The sequence below is a fragment of the Plodia interpunctella genome, chromosome 5 (assembly GCF_027563975.2).
Source record: "Plodia interpunctella isolate USDA-ARS_2022_Savannah chromosome 5, ilPloInte3.2, whole genome shotgun sequence".
NCBI lineage: Eukaryota > Metazoa > Arthropoda > Insecta > Lepidoptera > Pyralidae > Plodia > Plodia interpunctella.
The window spans coordinates 1,315,378-1,338,577 of NC_071298.1; the positions used below are offsets into that span (position 1 = coordinate 1,315,378).

The following is a 23,200-nucleotide window of genomic DNA, read 5'->3' on the forward strand; positions in this document are numbered from 1 at the left end:
ACCTTTGGTTCACATAGATGCTTTGAGGAACCATCCAAGTGTGCCACCATCAAACGAAATATCTGCAATAATAGACCAAATGATAGACCAAAAAGTCCTAGCAAAAGCAGTGCCAGGACCGAGCTTTCTATCCTCAATTTTTCTTGTTCCCAAGAGCGACGGGACATCTCGCCCGATATTCAATTTAAAGGCACTAAATGCATTTATAATGACAGAAAAATTCCGGCTGCTCAACATGTCCCGAATTCCAGACTTTTTGCAACCGAGAGATTGGCTCTGCAAAGTAGATCTATCACAGGCCTACTTCCATCTTCCTGTCGCCCGCAGCCACAGGAGGTTCCTTCGGCTAATGTATCAAGGCCAGTTATTGGAGATGACTTGTTTACCCTTTGGCCTGAGTACGGCACCCAAAACTTTCGCCAGTTTAACCAACTGGATTGCCCAAGTACTCAGGCAGCAGGATGTCCGGATAGTGGTGTTCTTGGACGATTTTTTGCTCGCTCATCAAGACAGGACCACACTTCAACATCACGTTCGATTGGCAATACAAACTTTAGAGACATTAGGATGGATTATAAATTACAACAAGTCGATCCTAGTGCCGTCAAAATCACTAACATACTTGGGCATCAATTGGGACCCATGGATCAATCAGAAACAACTACCCGAGGAAAAGCTCCCTTCATTGACGTCCAAACTGACATCGATGCTAGAAAGAGGCAGCACAAATCTCGCGGACTTGCAAAGTCTAGTGGGGCTCCTGAATTTTGCCAGCTTCACTGTACCACTGGGTCGCCTGAATTATCGCGCTCTATTGAATCTTCTCAATATTTTAGTGAAAAGAAATCCCAAGTATCAACACAAGATCCCTCTGGACGCCAGAGAGAATCTGAGGTGGTGGTTGCTAAACTGCAGGCGCCCATCGCTCATTCATGTGTCTCCACCCTCACACTACCTTACCACGGATGCATCGGATTTGGCATGGGGAGCTCGATTAGACAACCTAGCGCTATCGGGGTTTTGGACACATTTCGAACAAAACCTTCATTGCAATCAAAAAGAAATGCTCGCAATCTTAAAAGTTTTACAAGCTCATTGTCAACGCCTGAGTCACAGCACTCTTTTAGTGCAGTGCGACAACAGAACCGTAATAGCATATCTCCGTCACGAAGGAGGTACCAGATCGACTCCTCTGTTAAATCTGACTTACCGGATATATCAGATTCTCAAAGAATATCAAATACACCTAAAAATACATCACATCCCAGGGATGTACAATGGACATGCCGATCATCTGTCGAGGTTGAGACAAACTCCAGAATGGCATCTCCTTCCCAACAGTACTCAGAAAATATTCAAGAAATGGGGAATTCCCCTAATCGATCTATTTGCGTCCAGTCGCGCACATGTAGTAATCAATTATGTCTCCCTAGACATGAACGATCGTCAAACATTGTTTCACGACGCATTCTCACAGCTTTGGAATTATCCTCTGGCGTGGGTATTCCCCCCACCTTTTCTCATTCCCAGGGTATTAAGTCATTTGAACCAGTGCCAGGGGATTTACCTACTAGTGGTTCCCCGATGGGAACGAGTTTTCTGGAGAGCAGATGTGAAAGCACGAGCTTTAGCCCCTCCGTTTACACTTCTGAATCTAGAAGAAGCCCTAATAGACGTAACGACAGGCCTCCCACCTCCGAATGTGCACCATATGACACTGGAAGTGTGGAAATGTGGGGGTGGGTAAATAATTTAAAAGATTGGAGTAATGAACAAATCAGTCTTCTCCAAAAATCTTGGAGACCATCAACTCGAAAAATATATGATTGCGCCTGGAAAAAATGGTTAGTGTGGGCCAGAGACCAGGGAATTGACCCGTATAGCCCTAATGGCAATGACCTTGCTAAATACTTAGCTGAGTTACATTTGCAACATAAATTATCATACAACACTATTTTAGTACATAAATCTGCAATTTCCACTCTATGCAATGTAGAATGTTCAGGGACTTTGGGTTCACATCCTGTGGTTAAACAAGTTTTGAAATCTATATCATTACAAAAACCGTGCCATCAAAAACCACCAATTTGGAACATTGATGTTTTAGCCTCTTATATAGAAAATTATAACATAGATGTAACTAACATTTTTCAGACCCAACGTCATACCGCTGTCCTTTTGTTGTTATGTTCAGGCAGAAGGGTTCATGATTTAACCTTACTTAGCGTAGATCCAAATCATTGTAACCTCTTTGAAGATTCAGTTGTTTTTTGGCCAATATTCGGATCTAAGACAGATTCCGTAGATTATAGGCAATCAGGCTGGAGGTTAAGTACAAATCCAGGAAGTCGTAACCTGGATCCTGTATTTTGGATAAAACATACAATTGATTTACTGAACGACATTAGAAACTCCAGCAAATGTAATACATTGTTTGTAAATACTAAAGGCAAGCCAAAACCAGCTTCTCGAACTATCATAGGGGGTTGGGTTAAAACCATAATGAAAGATTCAGGCATAACAGCTACTCCAGGAAGCATACGATCAGCTGTAGCTTCGAAAAATTGGTTGGACAATTACCCGTTACAAGATGTATTGTCAAGAGGAAATTGGCGATCAAGTAACACTTTTTGTAAATTTTATAGACGAGAAGTTATGCCTGCATCAGTCACCCCTTCTGTAACTGCACTTTTTAGTGTAGCTGATTAGAAAATGTATTTAATATATACATAAGCAATGGATATATTGTTATTTGATTTATTGTTATAGATGGCTTTTTGCTTAATATAATTTCAAGTTGGTTATGAAATTATTATTTATTTTTTCATAATATAAATACCCATGTATCATTACATCAGAACGTTTTATTTTAGCCTCACTTGAAATGAATACTCATTTCCATACATAATCACATTAGGCGTCTTTTATTATTCACCACCACCAGGCGATAACAAACAGGTCTCAAATTAAATAAGCTTCGAATAACGGTCAAGTCAAATTAATAGCAGCGTTTTACCTACCAATAAAACGCTTATTAATTTACTTACCTTATTCGAAGCTTATGATGAAACTCTGCCTGGTATATTTTCGACTCAATGACTATTGAAATGGGGAACTGTCCAACAACGGACAATCCCCACTGCCAGGTGGTGGGGGTGGAAATAGGGGGCAATATGGGGTAGAAAGAAATAGAAATAAAAGGCGGGAAGGGAAATGCCTATCTCAAATTAAATAAGCTTCGAATAAGGTAAGTAAATTAATAAGCGTTTTATTGGTAGGTAAAACGCTGCTATTTATGTTGTAACCCTAGAAATACAATCTATAAATTTTATATGCTTGCAAATCACTTGGCCCGAAAGTTATTATTAAAATAATATACAATTCGTTATGTTACGGCTATTTATTTATATATAAGTAATGGTTATTCATCGTAACGTAGGTATTTTATTTTCTGTCCGCAATATGAAGTGTTTAATTATATATGTGTCACTGACTTTAGTTGCTACGGCGAGAAGTAAGATTTTCCTTTTAACCTCTGCAAATCAATGAAGCTTGATTATTATATAAATACCAATTTATTTTTGAAGTGAAAACTTCTTTAGCGGCGTTGTGCACTTTTTGTGATAGGTGAAAAATGTTCGCCACTTCTGCCGGCACCCCCGAAGTGCAACACGTTATTTTTAAATATAACGTTTTGTCATTAATATATGTCATAAGCATAATTTAAAAATTAATTATACATTTTTGTCGTTAGTTTCAGAGATTTTCAGGCAATTCCTAACTAAAACTAATTAAAAAATATATTACCCACAGTCTGTTAAGAAAGATAAGTGTATATGTTACTGTAAAAGCACGAACTACCGTAAATCCTAAGATATTCCAGTAAAACCTAAGATTTACCAACTCTTAATGGTAAAAGTCCGAACAATTTTGCGATTCGAACTTTTATCACCATTCACTTGGTAAATCTCGAGATTTACATCGAAGGCACGGTAAATGTTGAGAAAATAATTTTACTTTTGTTATTTTTTACTACCTATTTAAGAAGTATTTTAAAGGTTATAACTTACCTTTAAAATATATTACTTTTAAAAGTTAAAAACATTTAGAAATAAAAATAATTACCAAATGAAAATAATTTAAAATAAGTAAGGATTTGACTAATAACTTAGTTAATTTAACTCTCATAATTATGATACTTACATAAAAATATGTAAGGTTTTGACTGAAAAATAAATGATTAATAAGAATTAATCATTATTTATTCCCAAAACCAACATTTACCAGCCGTCAGTAGCAAAACCTAGCATATACTTAATTCCAATGGGAAAAGCCCAAAAAAATCGTCAAATGAGTGAGCGCTGTCTCCTTTATTGCTAACAATGGTTGTTTGTCAACCAATCTTGATCATTCTATTTCATTCTATTTGCAGTCGTAAAAAAATGTTGTGTGTAAAATTTTCAATCAAGTGTCAAGTGTCAATTTTCTTTTCATTCTCGACAGACTGTGAATTTGTAACATAATATTCCACATCAATGAATATTGATTCTAATTCAATATTTATTTTTATTTTATCAGGTTATTGGCCCGTGGAAGAGTGTAATTTAAACGGGGGCCATTGTATGAGTACTAGATATTCATACATGTGTGAAATCAAAAGCCAATTGCCTTGTAGTGATTATGGTGATTTTTGCTGTCTAAGAGAGGGTATGTATTATTGATTACTAGCTTATGTCCGAGGCTTCGCCCGCGTGAATTTCCCACGGGAACAGTTCATCATCATCATCATCATCATCATCATCTGCAGCTCTTCGTGACCCACTGCTGGGCATAGGCCTCCTTCCGTCTCAGCCATTAATCTCTGTCCTGGGTCATCATTATGCAGTTGTTGCCAGCAATTTCTTTCACATCATCGACCCATCTAGCTGCCGGATGTCCTACCATTACGTTTTCCATTTCTGGGTCACCACTCAGTTACACCTTTACTCTACCCTCCATCATTCCTTCAGTCTAGCCAGGTGCCCAGCCCAATTCACGGGAACAGTTATATTTCCAGAATGAAAGATACCCTATGTCCTTCTTCGTACTTCAAAATACATTGTAGGTAAAATTGCAGAACTCGAGCGTGAAGAGGTGACAAACAAAATTACTTTCTCATTTATAATATTAGTTGGGACTTGTGCGATTTTTGACAAAAGGTACAAACCTTTTGTAATATCAATCATGATATGAAATCAATTGCATTTGTTAGAACTGTACGTAATAATCTTTATTATACTGTGCTCGTCATCATCATATCGAGTGTGTTATTGCTAACACTGGTGTCAGATTTTATTCAAGTCGCCTGAAGGCATCTGACATGACTTTTACGACTTACCGCCATCTAGTGGCAGGTAGTCGCATACGCACTAAGCAACTAAACTGTCAACCAGTATGCAGGTTTCCTTACGATGTTTTCCTTCACCGGAAGCAAGTGGTGGTCTATGAAAAATCAAATTGGTATACAAACTCATAATGGCATGAGTAGGATACGAACTTGGGTCCTTTCGATCCACAGGCGGGTTAAAGGCACCACCATCACTTAAGTTTTCACATTATACTGTGCTAATATGGTACGTGGTGATCAAAGATTTATCTGTGGTGTCCTGAAGCCAAGGAATTCCTTATTAAGTAGGACGTCTCTGTTCAGGTCAAGGTTAACCATCACTCCAGTAAAGGGTTTACAGAATCTCTATCTCAGAGAATAAATTTTGACACACTGACGTCAAACAGTTTGCCAAACTTTAGCGGATTCGGTATACATTGCTGGTTTTCCATTGCGGTAATTAAAAGCGGTCGTACTAACCACGCAATGTTCACGCATTCGCGTGGGCATATGTCTGAGTTCGGCGACAGTATGTTGTTGGAATAATATTTATTTTATTTGTAACACTAGTTTCAAATTATACTCAAATCAAAAATCAAAATCAAATCATTTATTCAGAAATTAGACCTTCACAGGCACTTTTTCTCGTCAATCTTTAAATTTATAGTTATTTCTCACAAGCTAGAAACTACTGGCATTTCGGAACGACCACTGCTGAGAAGAAATGCCGAAAGAAACTCATTTGAACAGTGTTGGTCCCTATCATGCCAGATCGGCTTACCATTATTGTTTCTTACAATGTTTTTTTTCTTTCTAATAATATATAAAAGTACATAATGTACATAGTCAAAAGGTAAAACTCAAATCGTAGACATGACTAATCTACCTACCATACACATTAGTAAATTAAACAGTCAACCGGTGTTCATGTTTCTTCTTCATAGTCGTATTCCTCATGGCTGAGGGTCGTGGTCATTACATGGAATCAAACAAACACAACAACTTTCTTGGCATTAGTAATGGAGTGGTTTGCCATTGCCTTCTCCATTTCACACACAAGTTAATAATAATCAATCAGGTGTGCAGGTTTCCTCATGATGTTTTCCTTCACCGGTACATTGTTACATTAAATAATTTTGTTATATCGATTTCTAGAATTTAATTATGATTTTTTAAAATGAATAAATTATTTTTTTTAAATTAAATTTTCAGCACCAACAGAATGCACAAGAAACGGTGGCGGTTGTTTCATTCCATCCCCAGTGAATTTGGACAACTGTCAAATTAAAAGACCATATTCCTGTAGTAACATACAAGGAGAGCCAAGAACATTTTGCTGTTTGCAAATGGGGGTAATACCTCTAGGTGGCATGAAAACTTTTGTGTAATGGAATAATGACTTCGAATTGCTTCTAAACATGCGACAAGATAGCTAAGGTGAATTTCAAAATGGACGCGCTTTGTGAAATACCCATGGATTTAGTAAGTACTTCGTACAACATCATCTACTAATTCCATGAAAATACCCCCGAAATTAAAACCACTTGTTGTACCAATAGCTGTTAATTTGGCTTTTGCAAATTGTTTTTTTGTTTTTTTTTTTTCCTTTAAACACTTTTATAAGTTGTGATTTTGCCCATAAATATGTTGATTCTGTATACATATGTGACTGGAATACAATCTAGTACCTAATTTCTCTTTATGCCTATACATAAGACCTGTTTTGATTGTAATCTGTTTGTGTAACAAACGTGTGTGTAATGTATAAACTCGTTCAATCGTTTCGTTACTACAAAAGTGTGATTATATAGTTTTAATGTAGTTTTATATACTGAATACATAACTTCTTTAAGCAACTTTGATTCTATGCAAAATGATTTTAGCTGCAATAATTTGTACTTTAAATTCTATCATTCTGTGGTGATAACTTTGTATGGATTATAAACAAAATAGAATGTTCTTTTATTTCTATAGTTTATTTATATTTAACTACATCTCGTGTTTGTTAGCAGTTTGTACAGACGATAATGACTCATTTAAAATTGGCCATTATTACCATAGCATTAAGGTTTACGTAGTGTTACTTGATATGTAATTAGTCGTGTATACCACACAGTTCCACTAGTCAACTTTGACGTTAACTTTAATCTGTGCACAACAACGCACAAATCACCATTTTATCTAAAGCCCAATGTTAAATTAACGTCAAAGACGACTGGTGCAACTGAGGCTAAGAGTGGGTTTCATTAGTCAATTTTAACGTTAACTTTAACCCCATTGGCCCCATTTTCATTTCTACGCAGATTAAAGTTATCGTCAAAGTTAACTGGTGCAACTGAAGCTTAAACTGTATTCGAGTGGGTCATTAGTGCTAGATTTTCCCTTAAATAGAACTTGATTGGACACTACACTAAATTGCAGTAATTACATTCGTTAAATCTTAACCATTGCTTTATTTTATGCTGTTTTGTTCCTGTTTAAGAATAGATTCTAAAACAGGATAAACACGGACAGGATAAACTAGAGTTTATTTTATATAATCCTACCAATATTATAAATGCGAAAGTTTGTGAGGATGTGTCAATGTATGGATGTTTGTTACTCTTTCACGTAAAATCTACTCAACCGATTATTATGAAATTTGGTACACGGTTAAAATATAACCTGGAATAACACATAGGCTACTTGTAATCCCGAAACTCCCACGGGAGCGAAGCCCCGGGGCGCAGCTAGTTACTAATATATTTGGCAGCTCCAACCACGGCTAAAGTAGCGTGTGACTTTCTAGATCTCCAACTGTCATGACATGAAAGAAGGTCCATTCTGACATGAAAGAAGACCTTTTTAATCAAAAACATCTTTTCATTTCCCGTGAACTTTATCCAAGCTTGCTATCTTGTATTTTGGTGTCTATTTATTTATTTATTTTTATTTTTTTTATTCATAAGGCACACAAACAGACAAAAAAAGAACATAATTAAAATTCTAAGTATAAGAACTAACCTGTAATCCACTAGAGCATGCACAGTTGTACAGAGTATGAAGTGCTCTATCAAAATTTTATTAATCTAGAAATTATACATACATAGGTATATAAAAATAACATACGTATTTAAATATATATATATTTACCTATTAAGTTCATCAAGTATGGATATAACAATACAAGTTGGAATTAAAAATGTCCAAGATCTCTCAATGTGTCTCAGTTCGTCGTAATCTCGACACATTCTAACGATCGGATTGAAGAAGGAAGTGTTGTTTTTATAAACATTTAAACGGAAAAGGCGCGGACGTAGACGAGTTCAATCATTAAAATTGATTAAATTCAACAGCCCAGGACAAACGATGGACGAGTGAATTAATTTGTGAAGGTAAACTAATTCTGACAATTGCCTTTGTAACACCGAAGTAACTCACTCTATCATCATACGGTGTATTCGGTAGTGTTCGGATTGAACCATATTTAAAACACAAGCGTTGGAAGAAACGTCTTTAGATCATAATTCTACATCATTTTATAATTTTTAACATTCCAAAGTAGAAAATTATGGCATTTTATAATAAAATGAAACAGAATTTTGGCAGAGTATTGTATTATTTGCGTAAAAAATAATTGTTACAATATTATGGATAAGATATTATTATCTGTTTATGATACCACTATCGCCATCTATGAGTGAGAAGTCGGCAACTTTTTCATAGATCATCAGTTGTACGCGCCCCACCACTGGTAGATCTCTCTAGAAAAACTGTCTCGTCCACGCGCGCTTGAGATAGCACAAATTTAATATAATTATTCTGTTTTACTGTAAATCTTTCCAATAAACGTATTTTAATCGTCTAATAAAAGGAAATTATTGAAGAGCACCCCGAATACTGCACATTATCTAAAAATAATTGTTATGTAGAAATATGACATTAACAACAATCATACTTAGTTATGTAACTATGTACAAGAAGGATTTGAACAAAGTATCCGCTAGCCAATCTTAATTCGGCCATAATCTCGGTTACAAACTTTTTTTTATTTTCACCTTTCCTTATGATTGCTTGTCTGTCTGTAATCAAATCTTGCAAGTTAGATTTCTCAAAATCTAACATGCAAGATTTGATTAGCCCCAGGTTAAATGTCAACTCTGTAGGACAACAGTTAGCAGTACTCCTATTTCCAGTTGTCCGACATAGTTGACAAACATAGTTGATCTGATAGTGCACCCAGGATAGGCTCCCAACGACGGATTTACTCAACGGTTTAGAGCATGAATATGGATTTTGTCAACCGTCAAATGCCACAAGATCTCCCTGACGTTTTAACAGTTGCTTCCTTAACAGTAAACCGTCATTGTCCAGTTTAGGCTACAACTTTTAATTACTGTATTTCCTTATTTACATCATAAATCCAATATACATTCTCCGGAGTCCATTTAACGAATTCTTCGTCAGGAAACCACAGCTGTACTTCTTTTTGAGCAGCTTCAACGCTATCGGATCCATGAATCACATTCCTGGCTACATCAACAGATAGATCTCCTCTTACTGTGCCTGGTGCAGCATCGCCGGGATCTGTTGCACCGATCATGGCACGACATTTTTCGACTATACCTTTACCTTCCCATACCATTGGCACTATAGGTCCTGAAGACATGTATTTGATGAGTTCTTTAAAGAATGGCTTGTCTATTAGTTTTATGTAGTGATCCAGAAGGTGTTGTTTTTTTGGATAAATGAATTTCATTGCGATAAGTTTGAAGCCTTTGTCTTCAAATCTTTTTATGATTGATCCGATGAGACCGCGTTGAACTCCGTCCGGTTTTATCATGATGAAAGTTCTTTCCTGTTTCTTATGAAACGCTGTCGATGTAATGTATATTTATATATATATATAAAATTAGCTCAAAATTCATTGCAACGCAGTTCACAGTAACAAAGAATGAATGGTCTTCTTAAGTCGTTTGTTATATAATTTTAAATTTAGAAACTAATTTATATATAATTTTAAAAAATCTTACCATTTACAATGAATAATAATGTGGGTACAATAAATGAAAATATTATTTTACACCTCATGTTCACTTGTGTAAAGATTAAAGTAACTAACTAAAATTACATTAGGATTTTCATACTGTGATTAATTATCTTTATTACCCATAATATAAATGGGTGTGTAACATTAATGTCCGAGACAAATTTAAATGCGTATAAAAAGTATAAAATTATGTAACTTGAAATATTATTGTACCTACTACTGACCGCGGCTTCGCCCACGGTTTAAAGAATATTTATTATTTTCATTTTTACTAATACTAACACTGGTGTAAGATTATATTCAAGTCACCTAAAGGCATCTGACATGACTTTTAAGACTACCTTGTCTTATGTCCTATGACGCGAAACACCAACCTTATCCGCCATAAGTTACACGTTTTAACTAGAGTATGTGAAGTTTGATCTGGTAAAGTTAGGGCGCATATATCAAGAATCTACATATATGAAAATATTTGTGGTGGGATAAATATATATATATACTCGTATGTCCTATGTATTGTCCTATGTATAATCCTATTATTTTATTTGTACTCATTAGTAGATTTTGCCTTGTTATAATGTATACATAAATTGTACGCAAAAAATAAATTTCCCGAAATGAAATTTATTATCTAAGATAAGAGGATTTACGGCACACTTGACAATTAAAAATATAACATAACAAAGAAAAATTTCATAGAATTCGCAAATTAGACTCGTGAATTTGATACTTGAGACAGATTATATCATCTACTTCAAATGTTTTTTGGCATTTAATTTAAGTACAAAACATACTGATATAAATAAATATATATGAACAAACGACGCAAATGGAATTAGTCCCAAAATAAGTTCCAGACTTGTTTTATGTAATACTTTCTCTGTCTAATCTATAAGCGTTTTCCCGGTATCTTCCTCAGCCGTTTAGAATTGGAGCCCAGGATCCGCTTTTCAACTTTTTCGTCTCCATTTGCATGGTCGTCGGCATCACTAGTTGTCAGGATACTAGCTCAATAGAATGCTCAGGATTCGATATAACTTTATGATTAAAAAAATTGTAGATTATACATTTATATTTATCTAGTAGAGTATATACATAACTCCTGTCTCTCGATGGACAGTCACGTCTAGAGTGAAACCTCTATTTACGATCGAGGTACATACTCCATTTTTAGGGTTCCGTACTAAACTCCAGTGGTAAAGTTACAGCCCTCCCTGTAACTTCTAAAGTAAGAGAATGATGATCTCGTAAGTAGTTTTTCTTATATGTGTCATAAATCGTAAACCGCAATTTACCTTTCAATCAACAATCAACGCAAATATAAAAATATACAAAATCGATCAACAAGAACTTTTATGTTAGAAGCAAGCATGCTTCTAAGGAACCCTTTGTGGGCGAGTCCGACTCGCACTTGGCCGGTTTTTTATAGTTAAACTAGCTTCATCGCGAGTTTAATTCGTGCGTCCGCTGACAACATATTATTGCCAATATCAGTAGGTTCTAAATATGGAAGATTTTAAGTTAGACCATCAACATAAATACATATAATAAAATTGAAGAAACGCCAAATTTATACATTGGATATTTTTTAATTCTTCATGGAATATACTTAGTTACTGATATAGATGACGAAAATATAGTTTTGGAAGTTTTTCGTCTGTCTGTCTATCTGTCTGAACGCGCATCTCTCAAAATCTACTGGACCGATTTGCTGGAAATTTGGTATGTAGGTACCTTATATACCGGGCTAACATCTTAGATAAATTTCATCCCGGTAAATGCTCAGGTTCCCGTAGGATAATTGAAAAACTAATTATGAATCAAAAATGCCTCGGAAATTGAACTAAAGATGAAAAAAAATGCGAATTAATCATCAGTATTTTTTTTATCGCGTACTCTGTAACCAGTGTTACAGAGTACGCGATAAAAAAAATACTGAGACTTTGCTATGAAATTCACGGGGGCAAAGCCGCGGGCAAAAGCTAGTTCACTAATACCACAGCAAAAACCGCATTGAATTCCAATCAAATTCAAATTCAAATCAAAATCAAATCAAATACAGAAATTAGACCTTCACAGGCTTTTTATATTTATAGTTATTTCTCACAAGCTACAAACTACTGGCATTTCGGAACGACCACTGCTGAGAAGAAATGCCGAAAGAAACTCATTTGAAGAGTGTTGGTCCCTATCATGCCAGAAGGGCTTAGGCCTACCATTATTGTTTCTTACAATGTTTTTTTCTAATAATAATGTACATAGTCAAAAGGTATTTAAAACAGGTTATGATTGTGATCCGAGTGCTGATTATAATATATATATATATTATATATATATCTATGTGAAACACAATTAACTTACATAAAAATATATGAGAAACGAGGTGACCAGTTCCCCTGTACTATTTTAGTTTTCCGCGATCAAACATGGGTCATGTTAGTTTGCGTACTTACAATTTTATATACGTATAGATAGATAGATATAAAATATAGATAATATTTTGACTGCCAAAACTTTAGCACTACACGAGTGATATTTTCGTAAGACTTCTAAAGACGTTGAAGGTAATCATAATAATAATTATTTGTTTTGCTCCATATTCGTACCACTTTGATAAACATTCCAGGCCATATTTCTGTAAATACAACTTCAGCGGAAACATAGAAAACCTTGCTTTTGCTTTCAGCATAAATATGAAGAGATACGCGTATTCTTGAAAAGATTTTGTATGAAATTAAAATTGGCTTTTTTTTTCCGCGTATTCTTTTAGATATAAATATTTTAAACAAGCTCTTTTATCCTCACACTAACAGCCCGTCCCGTCTTCGCTCGAGTAAAACCACGGGTAAAACCATAATAAACCTTTCTCAGAAATCACCCTATATAGATAAATCAGATTTAATTCAAAATAATTAATGTTCAGAATTCGAACCATCAACCAACATGGTAACAACGCGAATTCAATGGTGTTTAACGCTGAGCTGTCTACTCACATCTTTAGTTGATGAAATGTTGAATGGGATTATTCGTTATTTCTTTTCACCCTCATTTAACTACCCTAAAGGTCGAATTTTAAGAAATCCTGATACATGGGTTTCATTATTTTTGTTAATTATCATTTATGCCAAGTTTCAAGTAGATCAGTAAAATCGTTATTTTTCATACAAACTTTACCCCCAATTTTTACCTCTTTAGGGGTAGAATTTTGAAAATTTCTTTCTTATTTGAGCACTACGTAATAACCTAAAGCTACTGCCCAAATTTCGCGTTTATCGCTTCTATGGTATAGGCTAGGTATTGATTAGTAAAAAACGCTTGTTCTTTTATATACTTAATATATATGTACATTTCATTCGACCACGACGCCCTTAAGTCTAGAATTTGGGTAAAATTAAACCTTAAAATGTTGAAATTTCGGTTGTGCTTTTCCTACCGGCCACCTGCGTATAACTTCAATCCACCTTGGAAATGCTATTGCTACCTATCAACTACCAAATAATAGTTAGCAATAATATTTCTATTTGTCATATCTCGAGTTCTATGCAACATATCTTGATTGAGCCTATATACTTTTAAGTTACACTATCCGCTATACAACTGTGATAATACTATCTGTATGTTTGTTCGCGCATCACGTATAAACTATTATATGGATTTTGATACGGTTTTAAAAGTTAGATAGCGGAAATTTAATAAAGGTTTCATCGCGATACGTTTGTTAGAATCCGAGATATTGACAATAATACGTTATGAGCGGACGAAGCCACAAGTTACGCAGGAGATGCCGCTGACAAAAACTAGTAAAGAAATAAAAATAAATATCATTTTAAGTAGGTACATTTCGTCTCACTTAATAGATTTGATTGTAACACGCCAAGATCTTAATACTTGCTACATTATTTTATGCAAATCGTTTTCCTAGTGTACAAGTTCCCGAATTAAGTTTGTATACGTGAATGCACTATTACAAAGGGAATAACAAATCATCGCAACACGTCCCCAGTCATAAATAAATTACGTTTCTATTATGTGCATTCCTTAATATACATTATATATCCTTAATATATACATAAATTATAAATAAGTAGATGTTGCCCGGGACTTCACTCCCGTGAGAATTTTGAGATAAAATATAGCCTATAGCAATCTTTGATAATTTAATTTCTAATGGTGAAAGAATTTTTGAAATCTGTTCGGTAGTTTCGGAGATTACCCGCCACAAACATACGTACTCACAAAGTCACAAACTCATAACTCTTTATAATAATGGTACCTATAGACTAGCCTATTCTCGCGTGAATTTTCCACGGGAACTTTTATTTTTCCGGGATGATATGCACCCTATGTCTAAAGATTGGTTTAGTATATAGAGCGTGAAGAAGAAACAAACCATTTCATATCAACTTTCGCATTTATAATATTAGTTGGGACTGGCTGCACCCCGCCATGTTACACGCGATTGTTACGATACAATTATCATCCGCTGTAATAATCTTAACGTTCTTATATTTTTGATTGTATGCAGTAGTATAGATCTACTTTTTAAAGGGCCATTGAATCAGACTTTTTGATCAAATCCTGCAGGAATCGCGCACATTCTCGGTAAAAAGTACCCTATATGTTAATCCAAGGTATCCAGACAATATATGAAACAAAATATCATAAAAATTAGCTCAGCCGTTTGAGCGTGAAGATGTAACAATTATACTCACTCAAACTTTCGCCTTTATAATGTTTGTGGTATAAAATAATAGAACGCAGAACAGCGGAAAATAATAGTGACTCCCGCTCTTGTTGTTATTGTTTGTACATACAATTGTTTGTATATAAATCTGGTTCACGTCTATTAGTTTTCAATAATTTGTATTAGTGTTCAAAAACTGCTACCTTTTGATCACAGGCCACAATACCGTTGGCCGCACAGCGTCACAGTCCCGGATGCAACCAGAAAGACTATGATGAAAAAGTGAGATTATGAAATAGTGGAAATCCATGACGCAGAACCTAATGACGCAGAGTGACAATTAAGTCTGCATGTTAAAAATATGCACAAATGGTTGCACATTACGTCACGCCCATAAAACTACCTCTGTTTTACATACACGCCCGCTTTCTCCCAGCATCGCATCGAAACAATAGGGGCCATAATTAGTCAGTTTAAGCCCACATAATGTTCAAATAACGTGTACGCTTACCCTTAGTGGAACAAAAGGGAACAAAGCGTTGTTGTTAGGTACACTTTCGGGCAACGCAACGGATATCTAGATTATTTATTTAATTTAATTTTTGATGGACCCTTTGCAGGACACTTACACCTGAATACTTCATAACAACTAAACTTTTTTGTGTCCCGTTTAGTGTCCGTAAGGGTTAATAAATTCTGATTGCTTATGCCAGATATATGCTAAAAATGCATTTGTTTGGTTTTTTTATGATCAATAACCTAAACATTAGTATGACGACCTCGGTGGCGCAGTGGTAAAGTTCTTGCCACAGAACCGTGAACTTCGATCCCCGGTCGGGTCATGATGAAAAAGGATCTTTTTCTATATATATATATATATATATATATATATATATATATATATATATATATATATATATATATATATATATATATATATATATATATATGTATTTATTATAAAATATAGTATCGTTGAGTTAGTATCTCATAACTTCCTTGTCAATTGGAACCTCCTGGCCTTTCGCGTACAGACGGAAAGCGACCTGACGGCATCACTATAATACCGTGGCAGAGAGGGCGTTGCCTTTTATGGGACGCAACATGTGTAAGCACATATGCAGCGTCCTACCTTACTAATAGTAAGCGTTTGCCTGGGGCCGCTGCAAGGGTGGCAGCTGTTCTTAAAATGGCCAAGTTTTCTGTTTTATCCAATCAGTACGAGTTTGTTCCAGTTGCCGTGGAAACGGCTGGCCCATGGTGTTCGGAGGCGAAGCGCTTTGTTGGTGAGATAGGACGGCGTTTAAGGTGTCGTGGATATGACTACCGCTCCGGATGGTACTTGGTTCAAAGGCTATCAATTGCTATCCAACGAGGAAACGCAGCTAGCGTTATGGGTACTTTTGAACCGGGTACAATTCGGGGTGGCATTTTTGATTGGCATTGCAATTATTTATGTTTTATTTTGTTTTATTATTTGTATTTTAATAAAGGAATCTGAATTAAAAAATCTCATAACACAAGTCTCGAACTTACTTTGGGGCTATCTCTATATTTATTTATTTATAGATTGACCTGGGTCTTGAATGTTTACCTATATATGTATTTGTCAAACAGTATCGTTGAATAAGTATCCACACAAGTCTCGAACTTACTTTGGGTCTACCTCAATCTGTGTAATTTGTCCATACGTAAATTTATATATATTACTTTGATATAATGATACAAATTAAAAAATACAAATACGTTGTGGTCAATTTCGTGCTCGCCAGTGTAGTGCGTAAGGAAATTGCGACATAGCTGCGTTCACCGCGAACCGAACCGCACAAAGCGTTTGCCGGGAAGTGTATTTGTTACGGGGAGATGTCGAATTCGCATTTTGAATAAATATCCAATAAATTAGAACAGCGACCAATATTCTTATATTGTTTTTAATTTAATTTTTCATTTCACTATCATTATCACAAACAAGTCACCAATCGAATATTTGTATTTGGAATGATTTGGAAAACAATTTTCAACTGATTATCAGGTATTATTATTCAAGTTTTAAAAAAGACGGATACGATTAAACATTTAAATATTTGCAAGCAAACGCTAATTAAATAAAATACAAAACTGTAGCTTATGTAAGTGTACTGTAATGTGTACATACAAATGATGATTATGGTTGAGATGTTTTGTGGTTATTTACAATTACAATGCATACCTATTTGACCGGGCGAACGAAGCGAGCGAAGTCTACAAATAAACTTGGGGCAAGAATACATTTTTTGTATGTATGTTTGTAATGCGATAACTTTTGAACTGTATATCTAATTTTGATGAAATTTAAATAATCACAATTTTGTCAAAAAATATTGTGTTCGCGAGGTCAAGTTCGCGGCGATTAACTAGTTCAATTAAATTGATTTTGTATGCTCAATCGCGGGGTATAGTGTACATAAAAATTACTAAAGTAGATTAACTAAAATGGATATATTTAAAAATGACTAAGCGTACACTTTAGCTATAACACAACAGTAATTAAGGTTACTCACCTCCGTGTAATTTATTCGATCGCTCGTCGTCGGCTAAAATATCGTCAATATACGGGAAAGTGAGGCGTAACTACTGGTTAATAACCTCAATACTGGCTGATAAAGTATTATTAAGTTATTTTGTCAACCACATTACATTGTATTATACCAAAAATAAGGTAATCGCTAACATTTTACATTAGTTTTGCACGTCCCGTTTGTATGTAATCTTGAATGTTGTTGTTCTAAAGAATTGAAAGTTTCAGGTTCCATGACAGTGCATTGACATGATCCGCGTGATCAGATGTTATACCCAGCATCGGCTTCCAATGAAAGAACTCCTAAGCCACAGTAAGATAAAGATTAATAACAAAGTGTTATATTTATTCACACAATGTAGTCAGTCAGTCAATTTGATCAAATCGAAAACGTTGGCCACCAAAATCCATTTAGCAATCTGTGACCACATTGTGTTATAGAAAACCATAATACTTTCTACTAAAATTCTTTATATAACGTGGCATAATACGTTAAAAAGGTTTTTCTCATTTTTCGCGAAGAAATGAAAGAAATGGATAAATATGTGCGCTGGTGTACAAAGCGCCTTAAGTCTATGCACCAGGATGTGAGACCAAATTATATCAATAGAAATAAATTAATAAAATTATATTAATAAGTTATTTATTGATATAAATAAAACATAAAAAATTAATAACTCTTATTTATATAAACATAATAACTAATATTCATTCAAATGTAGTAGACAACACTCAGTCCCCTGCACGCAGTCGGGCGTGGTGACATGGTTGTTGGAACAATCCATCTTGGCTGTGATCTGAATGCAGACTCCACCTCGCTCTTCACAGGTCACTTCTGGGGGAGCTGGCGGCCCTGGATTTGATCACAAAAGTGGGGTTATTCACTTGTTGGGCCAGCGATGCAAACATATCGACTTCATCACGCATTGGGTCATGTTTGACCCCAAAAAAATCAAGTTTTACGAACATTGTGAGGTTTTCCGTTCATGTTGCCAATCGATTCATTCGATGGAATGCATCAAAATGCACTTAAAGTTAAGTAACTGAAGGGGCATTTTGTTTTGAATAACACCAATTTAAAGAAGTCAATTGAAGTATACCTTGAGCTATGTAACTAAAGGTGCATTATAATGTACTCAATCTGTGTGATTTGTCCTAATATATTTATTTATTTATTAATTATTTATGTATTCCTTGGAATCGGTGCGATTCAAAATGTTGCGCTCATCGGAGTACATAATAGGTATATGCCACAGGCTTTCATATATAGTACATGCCCATTTATTGAATTAAATGATTAAAAATGTATTATATATAATATACCTACATAAATACCACGTTAAGCCTGGTGCAAGTAACATTATATGTCGTCAAACTTGTAATTACTGTACGCAAAAATTTTTAACGTCATACTAACATTACGATTTTGTAGACAATATAAAAATCTATAACTACACACAATATTTACCTCTTAGATCACCGATAGATGTATTAATGCTTCTGCCCGTTGCTGTAATAAAACATGAATTATTAAATAATTAATGTAATTTTATTGTTACATGATAATAGCATTTTTGTATCCCGTATGAATTGTGGGATAACATGCATCCTTCATGCAATTCCAGGCTACATTATATCAGTGATTAAGTGATATACATCCGAAAAGACATCCGAACATTTGTATATTATTGGAATAAATTATATGGTTATTAACAAAAAATCATTGAGGTATATATCAATGTTAATACTTACGTTCTGAAATTACCAATGCGGCAAGCACAACAATGAGGAAAAAATATTTACACAGCATTTTAAAAACCTTTTAATTTTTAAAGAACTCTTAAAGGTCAGTAACCAATGAGTAATATTTCTTAACTGATCGTGGTAGGCATTGCATTGTCGTATTTATATATTCAGGGGCGCTTCATATGTATGTTAATATATATATATTCCTTTCATCAGCACTTGATCACTATCATAATATGTTTCAGTATACCTTTTAACCATGTACTTTATTGTGTACTTACATTGTCATATTACTGATAAAATATATACATAAATTTATATTTAAAAATGGTAAGCCCTTCTGTCATAATAGGGACCAACACTGTTTGAATGACTTTCTTTCGGCATTTCTTCTCAGCAGTGGTCGTTCCGAAATGCTAGTAGTTTGTAGCTTTGGTAAACATCATTTAATTTAGAATATGACGTGAAAAAGTGCCTGTGAAGGCCTAATTTCTGAATAAATGATTTGATTTCATTTGATTTGATATAGACTTCGCAAGCTTATAGAGATAGCTGATAGAAAAACTATATTATGTTTATCAATAAATATCAAAAACATTATAACGTCCGAAATTTAAATTTTTAGACATTTTTATGTACAGTAGCGCCATCTACTTTATACAACGCCATTGACAATTAGACTTTGTGATAAAATCCTTCGGGAATCGTGTGCTTATATAACAAATAGTAGGTACCCTATGTGTTAATTCATGGTAACAGCAAATTCGATATCAAATTTCATGCCCAGCTAACAACAAACTTTTGTCTTTATAATATGTATGGGATAAAAAACTGCAGCTTATTTGCAGAGAAATGTTTATGCAATACAACTGTAGGTTTATTTGGATAATCTACAACTTAAATATTTCAGAATGGATATAAAATTTTATATTTTATATCCATTCTGAAATACGACTATTATATTTACAATGAACTTTGGTTGGGATTATGTTTAGAATGTAAGAATATCCGTTGAAAATTAACAAGAGTTTGTGGGGGAATTTCTGGAAAACCCCATTTTGGTTTACCCATTCAAAAGATAGATATATAGCTACAACTTGTCCCACTGCTGGGCAAAAGCCTCTGCATTCTTTTTTTATGTATGTCTGTCACCTTTTCCATCGATCTCCTGTCGAAATCTTCAAGTTCTTTATATTTTATTAGTTGTTGCCCAAGGCTTCGCTCCCGTGGGAATTTTGAGATAAAATATAGCCTATACTTAATCTTGGATAATGTACTTTTCGGCTGGTGAAATAATTTATGAAATCGGTTCAGTAGTTTCGGAGATTACCCGCCTCAAACATACGAACTCACAAACGATTACCTCTTCATCATAATAGTATAGATTGAAAATTAACGTTACTTCTTAATTATAATAAGTAGAACACCTATATTCTTAAGTCGGTAAAATATTAAATTCCAATGACTAGGTGATATAGCCGTTAAAACCAATGAGTCACACATCTCGTATATCTTACGTAAACTTGAGACAAACATAGCCTTGACATAAAATCATATACTGCAGTTAGAGTTACGTATTACGTCACTTATCGTTCAATCTTCCAAAATAAATAAAATACAGTAAACAAAGCAAAGCAAGCAAATAGGCATGCGACCCACCTTATGGTAAGGGGACACCGCAGCCTATTGATGCCTGAAATACCAGGGGTGTCACACGCGATCATAGGGAATCGCACAGATTGAGTTAGCCCCAAAATAAGTTGATGATCATAGGGAATCGCACAGATTGAGTTAGCCCCAAAATAAGTTGATGATCATAGGGAATCGCATAGATTGAGCTAGCCCCAAAATAAGTTGATGATCATAGGGAATCGCACAGATTGAGTTAGCCCCAAAATAAGTTGATGATCATAGGGAATCGCACTGATTGAGTTAGCCCCAAAATAAGTTGATATTCATAGGGAATCGCACAGATTGAGTTAGCCCCAAAATAAGTTGATGATCATAGGGAATCGCACAGATTGAGTTAGTCCCAAAGTAAGTTCGAGCACGTTGATGTTAATCAACAATACAAACATATACAGATAAATATCCAAGACTCAGGTCAGTCTGAAAAAGATCATTTTCCATCTTGACCTGACCGGGGGTCGAACCCGGGACCTCCAGTGTAGCAGTCAGGTTTGATGTCCATTTAGGCCATGGACATCGATACTTTGATCTTGCCTACATAATGGCTTGGGACGTACCTAGTTATATTATCGAAAATGTACCTAATGTATCTAGGCTTACCACTATGAATAGTCATTAAAATTATTGAAGCGATGGTGGTGTAATGGTTTAGACGTCCGTCTGTGGATCGAATGGTCTCAGGTTCGTATCCTACTCGTGCCATATGAGTTTGTATACCAATTTGACTCATATATAGTAGTTTTCATTGACCACCTCTTGCTTCCGGTGAAGGAAAACTTCGTGTGGAAACGTGCACACTGGTAGACAGTTTAATTCCCTAGTGTGTATGCGACTGCCTGCCACTAGATGGCGGTGAGTTGTCGTAAAAGTCATGTCAGATGCGTTTAGGCGACTTGAATAAAATCTGACACCGGTGTTAGCGATAACACACTCTATAGGATGATGCTTATAATTACAGTATTCAACAAATAGAATTAACATTTAAATAGTATTAAATATATCATCATTAATATAGACGGCTGCGAATCCCAACTGAAGACATTACGTATCTTTTAACAAAATAAGGAGGTCGCAGAAGATTATGAAATATTAATTGTCACCACTTCTCTGTGGTTATTTTAACGTATTTTTTTTTTGTATGTAAATCAAATGTAAATCTTTATGATTTATAACAAAGTAGCTACCCGCTGTCTGTTTATCCCTATGCTTAGATTTTTAAAACTACGCAAGGGATTTTTATGCAGTTTTTTTTAAATAAACAGAGTGATTCAAGAGGAAGAATTTTATGAACTTGACATGCACCCGTACGAAGTAGGGGCGGGTCGCTAGTGCTTATGTCAAACGTATTTATGTGAGTATTATATAGTAATCTATATCCTAGTTATATTATAAATGCTAAAGTTTGTGTGTACGTGTTAGTCTGTGTGTATAGTTAAATTTTTACGCAAAATCGACGACGATTTTTATGAAATTTGATACACTGGTATAAGTATATAACCTGTAATAACACATAGGGTGCGTGTGAAATTTCCACAGGGGCGCATCTAGTTACTTATATTTACAAATAAAAAACAAAACAAAATTGCCCCAGAATTGTGTTTAATCATGAAGTGAAAATTACAGTGATATTGAGTTTAAATTTTTCGCCTCATCTGTAACCTATATAGTTTGATAATTGTCGTCTGTTTACACTACTCTCACTGTTGTTAGCATACGTGATTAATAGCTCTCACTATAAATAAATTAGTCCTTATCAAGTGATCGCAGATGTGTTTGTTCTGTATTAGCATTAGGTCGGTCGGGTCTAATTTGATATCTAAATTTACATATACTTCTATGTAACGGCTACGTGCTTATGTCTCATCTATGTATGTATACTCAAAAAGTGACCGATGACAGAGTCTTACAGCGAATTGGCCAAGAACGCTCACTCGAGTCCGCTGTAAAACGTCGTAAAGTCTCGTTTTGGGTCATATTCTTAGCATCAGCAATACAACTTCTTACAACTAATAATGATGGATAAAGTTGCTGGGAAGAGAATGGTTGGAGGAAGGAAAAGATCTTGGCTGCGGAACATCCGAGAGTGGACCGGGATAGCGAGCGCACCTGAGCTGTTCCGACGAGCTAAGG

The 23,200-nt window shown here is 35.0% G+C and overlaps 1 protein-coding gene and 1 long non-coding RNA gene across 2 annotated transcripts; one reads left to right on the forward strand and one right to left on the reverse strand.

Moving 5' to 3' along the window:
- The first annotated feature begins 3,325 nt into the window (after positions 1 to 3,325).
- Positions 3,326 to 9,001, forward strand: LOC128670250 (uncharacterized). Its single transcript, XR_008404745.2, has 3 exons — positions 3,326 to 3,514; positions 4,579 to 4,707; positions 6,578 to 9,001. It is a non-coding gene; the product is annotated as an uncharacterized LOC128670250 (long non-coding RNA).
- Positions 9,002 to 9,256: 255 nt separating this feature from the next.
- Positions 9,257 to 10,672, reverse strand: LOC128670249 (nucleoside diphosphate kinase-like). Its single transcript, XM_053745766.2, has 2 exons — positions 10,378 to 10,672; positions 9,257 to 10,219 (listed from the first exon to the last, which is right to left on the reverse strand). The coding sequence occupies exons 1-2, from the start codon at positions 10,433 to 10,435 to the stop codon at positions 9,738 to 9,740; spliced, it is 540 nt and encodes a 179-aa protein (XP_053601741.1). The 5' UTR covers positions 10,436 to 10,672; the 3' UTR covers positions 9,257 to 9,737.
- Positions 10,673 to 23,200: the final 12,528 nt, after the last annotated feature.

Excerpts from the sequence above, each read along its gene's own strand:
- LOC128670249 (XM_053745766.2), bottom strand. The coding sequence starts at position 10,435 with ATGAGGTGTAAAATAATATTTTCATTTATTGTACCCACATTATTATTC. Across the intron at positions 10,220-10,377 it reads ATTATTATTCATTGTAAATG|CGTTTCATAAGAAACAGGAA; the intron begins GTAAGATTTTTT and ends TTACATCGACAG.